General features: G+C 39.5%; 1 protein-coding gene across 3 annotated transcripts in view; it reads left to right on the top strand.

Annotated features, from left to right (window-relative positions):
- The first annotated feature begins 332 nt into the window (after positions 1 to 332).
- The window catches only part of LARP4 (La ribonucleoprotein 4), a 72,507-nt gene continuing 66,839 nt past the window's right edge, over positions 333 to 6,000 (top strand). Inside the window, exon 1 of one of the 3 annotated variants that reach the window (XM_026000314.2) lies at positions 333 to 524. In XM_026000314.2, the coding sequence (XP_025856099.1) occupies positions 507 to 524 (18 nt within the window). In that variant the 5' untranslated portion in view covers positions 333 to 506. Of the gene's footprint in view, positions 525 to 618; positions 775 to 6,000 lie in introns of those variants that run through there. The other 2 variants (XM_026000315.2, XM_026000316.2) reach the window with 2 other exon arrangements.

Here is a 6,000-nt window from a genome sequence, read left to right as displayed (position 1 = left end):
TTCCGAAGGACTGGAGGTCCGTCCCGTCTAGATCTTTACAAGATCTAGATTTTGCACGATGGAAAGCTGCGTAATTGCTACGGCAGCGGCAGCCGTCCGTTGGGCGAGACCTAAAACGCGTCCGTAGGATTTTTACACTCCCCCCCCCCTTGGCACAGAATGGTGCTTTCCTCTGATCGCTTCCCTTCCCCGCCCCCCTCCCCCCCCCGCGGACTGACGATAGTACCTCCCGGGCTGCCGCTGGAAAAGGTAGCGCAAAAGTTGAGCGCGCCGAGGGGTTTCTCTTGTCCCGGAAGCGATTGTTCTGCAGAACCGGAAACAGTTGCTCTTTCAAGGGAGGTGGGACTGGGCGGGTCAGGCCGCAGCGGCTGACGGCGGGGGAGGAGCCGGGTCCACTGCCGGGTGGAGGGGCCAGGCGAGTGTCCTTATCCTAGCGATTGGGGCTCGGGCCTGTAAGCCCGTTGGAGTCGCGGCGGCGAGAACGATTGGGCCGAGCGGAGGAAGACATGTTGCTCTTCGTGGAGGTGAGTGGACTTGGTAACGTCGTCCTGCCGTGAGGAGAGGCGGAGTGTGGAGGCGCCGGCCGGTCCTACCGCCATGTGACTTTCCAGGCCGTACACGCCGCGGAACCGGCAGATAGGCTGACACAGCACCTGGGCCGTGCAGGCCTGCGGCTCCACGCCGCGCTCCCACGGCTCTTCAGGAGGCTGTGGGAAGTGAGGGCCGTGGCGGGGGAGGATTGGAGGTGGCGAATCCAGGCTTGTCTGGTGTGAGGTGAGAATCAGAGGAAGGGGAAAGTGTCCCATATGGACCTCCGAGGGGAGGCAGCGGGGTGGGGGGGTGGGGGGAGGGCAGGGGCGGAGTCTACGGAGAAAAGGGTAATCAGGTGGGCGCGTTGGGCTGGGGGGGTGGGGGGGGAGCGAGGTCTCGCGGGGCCCTCTGGGAGGGAAGCAGCAACATGTGGGGCCGCGGAGGGAGGAAGGTGAAATTCGGTCTGCGAGTGTTGAGGAGAAAGTTGAAAGCGTCCTTTTAGCAACCCCCACCAAATTTTGTTTGGTCCCGGTCCCTAAGTCTCTGGAACGTTCTGTGGGTGGAAAGCGAATTACTGCGAACGGAGGAGACGCCACTAGGCTTTGGGAGCCTTGAAAGGCACCGCTTTGACCTTTCGTAAAAGTTATTCGGGGCCGTGGCTGCGTGATGAGGGTTCGGTTTTATGAACGGATAAAAAGCCCTCGTACGAGGAAAATTCCAAGAATGAGAGAAACCAAGTCCGAGGAAGGCCGAGTTTTTTTTTGTTGTTGTTGTTTTTTGTGTTTGTTTTTTTTAAATCTTTCCAACAATAGAAATACTTTTTTTTTTTTTTTTTAAACTGGGACGTCTGCTGCTGGCCTATTTTAGTTTTAAAGGTAGTGGCTACTTGCTCTACACAAATAAGAGGTTTAATTTCTCTGATTTCTGTCTTTTCTCTTGTGTGCGGTGAGCATCAGCTGACTGCCTGGCTAATGCTTTTGAGTAGATTCCAGATCATATTGTTCTTGCATTGTGAAAACGTCAAACCAGCAAAGCTGCAACTTCGCAACTTGGCACTTGTTAACTATGCCCATAAAAAGAATCTTTTCAATGAGGGAAGGAATTTACAGGTTGTATAATGGATCAGGAAGCTGGAGACCAGTCTGTGGCAGGTTCCCCCCGCCCACCCTTCCCCCACCCCCTCCTTCCCCCCACCCCCGAGGGTGGCATGGATCTTACTCCGTAATATTCCGGCATAAAGTAAATAACATGCTTTAATTTTTTTTTAATCTAACCGACAGTGTGTAGCTAGTAAATTTGAGATCTTTAAATTGCGTTTTAAAGAGACACAACTACCTTAGTATATGTCCGACCTTGATAATAAACATTCCCTGGAACACTCCGAAGTAAATCATGAGAAGATTTGAGATTGCTGAACCCATTCTGTTTACCGTTTTTTTATTCTCATCGTAGGGTTTTTTTTGTGTATTTTTTTCTTTTGTTTTTTGGCAGGATAAGAAATCAGATAAGATTTTAAACCGTGCAAATTTGTATTAGAAACGTTATGCCATGCAAATGCTTCAGGTTTTAAGTGTGTATGTGTTTTGCTGGGCAAGAGAATGTGAAGTTTTATTTATATTAACTGAATTCCAAAATAAACTTTTGAGTTCCAAATTGATTCCTTTGGCTTTGTGAAAATGTGAACTTTAATAATCGCTCCATTTATTGAGTGTTTAAGCTAGATCCTCTCTTGTTTCTAAAACAACATTGCAGTGTTTTACAGATGAGAAAACTGAAGTGGAGAGGTTAAGTAACTTAGAAGTGAAGTCCTGGAATTGGGATTTAGATACGTGTCATTCTGGTGCCAAATCATGGTTCTTACTAAACTGTTAAATTAATATTTCCATTAATTATTTGTGAATTGGTATGTGGTTTTTAACTTTTCTCCTATAATGAGTTATTGAAAGTTAACAAGGACACTAAACATTTGGGGCTGAATATATGGTATTAAAATCAGTAAAAAAAAATAACACTGGTCATGTGGCATTTTGTTAGCTAATGTTTGATCCTTACAACTATAGGAGTAACTTTTAGAATTTAGGTTCTAAATGAGTGAACCAAAGCTCAGTCTGATGTCTGAGGTCATTCGGGTGCAAATAATGTGGGGACTAAAGTCTGAAGTCTGGTGTCTAGAACACAAGTCTCTGGCTCCAGGACTTATTTTTGCACTTTCTCCTAAACCAAGGATTCTTAATCTGGGTCTCTGGTTAGAATTGAGGAAGTCTGTGAACTTCGTTGAGGGAAAAAATTTGCCTGTTTATTCTGACTAGCTTCTAATTCTAAAATTGATGAGAATTGAAAATTCTTGAAATTTTAATGGATGCAACAAGAGAAATATTTTCACATATTACAGTATTTGCAGGTATCTCGAAGTACTGTTAATGTTAATTTCTCCTTGTTATATGTTTAAAAGTCTTACTATTTAATGCGTTAGTAAAGCACATTTATTACTAAAGTAGGAGTTTAAAAATATTTTGATAACGATAATATAATTGGTTTATTTTGTGATCCTGTGCATTTCAAGACTTAAAAAATAATTTTGAGAAGAGATACACAGATTAATTGGGCTACCGAAGAGGTCCACTGCAGAAGACAGGTTAGGAACCACTTTACTGTAAACCAAGTTGCTTGTGGATCATCTTTGGTAGGGCTTCTCTAACCTGGAATCTAAGTTTTTCGCACTTGTGTTCAAGATCTTTTACTTGCGTGCATTGCTCTGTAAAGACTCCAGCTTAACTAGTTTATAACTGGAATCTGTGGGATAAATAGTAGTAATGATGATAACACTATAATAATAGTGATATACACATATATTGTACCTACTGTGTATCAGGCCTGTTACGTATTTTTGCATATATACGTGTATACACGTGTACTCAAGCCTACCTCTGAGGTAGGTAGAATAATTATTTTAGAGATAAACTATGGCACAGAGAAATTTGCCCAAGATTATACAGCTAGCGAATATTAAATCTGGAATTAGAACTCTGCTACCTAACTATACTGCAATAGAAATCTACAGGCTGACTGGGATTCCTCTTTTGAGTAATACTTATATGTAACTTTTTTTAACTTAGTCTTGCAGACAGAGGGCTGTATTGACTTCAATAGTTGATTGGTTTTTTTCCTTACTCTGTTTTGAAGGAGTCTGGCTCCCTGAGAAGAGGCAAAAATGTTTGAATAATTCACAAAATTGTCAGACATGTACCAATATAAGTTCCGTTAAAACGCATTCTGTTAAAAAAAAAAAAAAGCATTCTGTTAAGTTCAAAACAGCATCATGGTCCCCTCTATCAAATTATGTAAATGACAGCTTGCACTTTTTTTCTAAATGATTTTTATGACTGCTGACATTTTTGTTCTTCAGATCATTTTCCTCTACTAGTATTTCTAGCAGTTATATCTGCTTTAGTTGTTTGGCCATGTTTTAATTGGGTTTCTGTCTCAATTTGAGTTTTTCCCTGAGAATGAATACCAATAACCACTTACTTAAGTAGCAGTGACTTTGATGCACTTTAGGATACTTTAATAACTATTAGATAACTTTTTAAATATTCTTATTTAGAATACAGATAACATAGAATTTCATGATTTTTAATTTCATAATTTTAATTTCATACATTTTTAAGTGTATAGTTCAGGGTTATTAAGTACTTTTACATTGTTAAGCAACTTTGCCACTCTCCACATTCAGAACTCTTCATCTTGCAAAACTGAAATTGTACGCATTAAACAATAACTGCCCATTCCCTTCTTCCACCAGCTCTTCCACAATTTTTAAAATGATTTATCTAACTTCTAAAGCTTAATGCTTTTTTAGGTTATAACATTTTTAATTTTTTTTTTTTTTTAATTTATGATAGTCACACAGAGAGAGAGAGTGTGTGTGAGAGAGAGAGAGAGAGAGAGAGAGGCAGAGACACAAGCAGGCTCCATGCACCGGGAGCCCGACGTGGGACTCGATCCTGGGTCTCCAGGATCGCGCCCTGGGCCAAAGGCAGGCGCCAAACCACTGCGCCACCCAGGGATCCCCTAGGTTATAACATTTTTAAATTTTAGATTAACCTTAGAATCTGAAATAAGTGGGATAATTTACCTAATATTTCATTTATTTTGTATTAGAGTAATCATAATGTTGTGCCTTTCAATCCAAGCAGTACTATTTTTCCCATTTATTTAAATAATTTAGTTATAAAAAGTTATTAAAAGTCACTGACTGAAAAAGATTTTTTTTAAAAATGGCTTAGAAGAAAGAAGTACCTGAACAAATCGTGAAATGACTGCCAAGAAAAATTATAAATAAGTGAATAGTGATTTTTGAACAATTTGATTTTGGAATATTTGTTGGAGGTAGATGCAGATTTTAAAATGAACAAAAACATTTTCACGTAGAAATATTTTCAGATACAATGGACTGAAAATGCAGTAGGAATTATTTTTGAAATGTGAAAAGTAGAATAAAATGCTCAGAAATGAACATAAAGATGTAAAAGTACCTTATGTGCTTCAAATTACAGTGAACTGGTTTACAGTTTTTGAAAAACCAGAAGCTAGGAATATTGATATTCACATATTTTATATCAATTTGGGTTTGTTTGGGCTATCAGTTCCGTATTGCTTCCAAATTACTTCCAGCGAATGGAAATTATCTTTGATAGTAGATGTGAACATTTCAAATCTGTAATTTTGATTTTCTACCTAGAAGCTTAAGATTTTGACCTTGTAGTTGAAATGGAGTCTGAGGCTCTATTGCAGAGGAGCTGAGAGTAGAGGAAGTTGAGAAACTAATCCAACTAATTGTGAAGTCATTAAGATTTTTTAACCTCTTTGAAGATCCTTAAATGAAAATGGAAAATGGCTCTTTAGCTCTAATGGTGTTTATTGCATCTTATTTTATTGTCCTTGTATTTTGCTTAAATTTTTATTTTCCTTAAAGTTTAGTTCTTGAGGAAGGTTTCTAGTCTTGAAAATATTAAAAACTTTTTCATTATGCATTGTGATTTTTGTGTAAGGATTTTGGAATCCTGGGTTCAAATGTTAGTTTATGACCTTAGACAAGTGACAACTTTTTGGAACCTCAAGTTCTTATCTGTTATTTGGAAGTAATGATTTCTTCTGACAAAGTTAGTGTTCATGATATTTATGATTTTTATGGTGTTTATGTATTAATAAGCCTTGTAGCACAGTCTAGAGAAGAGCTTAACTAACAATTATCGTTTGATCGGCAAAGCAACTCGGTTGTGATGTAAATTGTCCAGTATATAAATAGTCACTTCCAAAATGACTGAAATTTGTGTTTGATGTGTTGAACATTTTTGGAAAATGTATTAAAACTACATGATAGTGGCTCTGGTAACTGTATAAACCACTGTGAGGTAGCACTGATTTAAGAGCTACATACCTTTTTAAAAGAGAGAGGGAGGGATCCCT

Source organism: Vulpes vulpes, chromosome 8 (genome assembly GCF_048418805.1).
Source record: "Vulpes vulpes isolate BD-2025 chromosome 8, VulVul3, whole genome shotgun sequence".
Classification (NCBI taxonomy): domain Eukaryota; kingdom Metazoa; phylum Chordata; class Mammalia; order Carnivora; family Canidae; genus Vulpes; species Vulpes vulpes.
The sequence above is the reverse complement of the archived record's forward strand: the minus strand, read 5'-3'. Positions and strand labels throughout refer to the sequence as shown.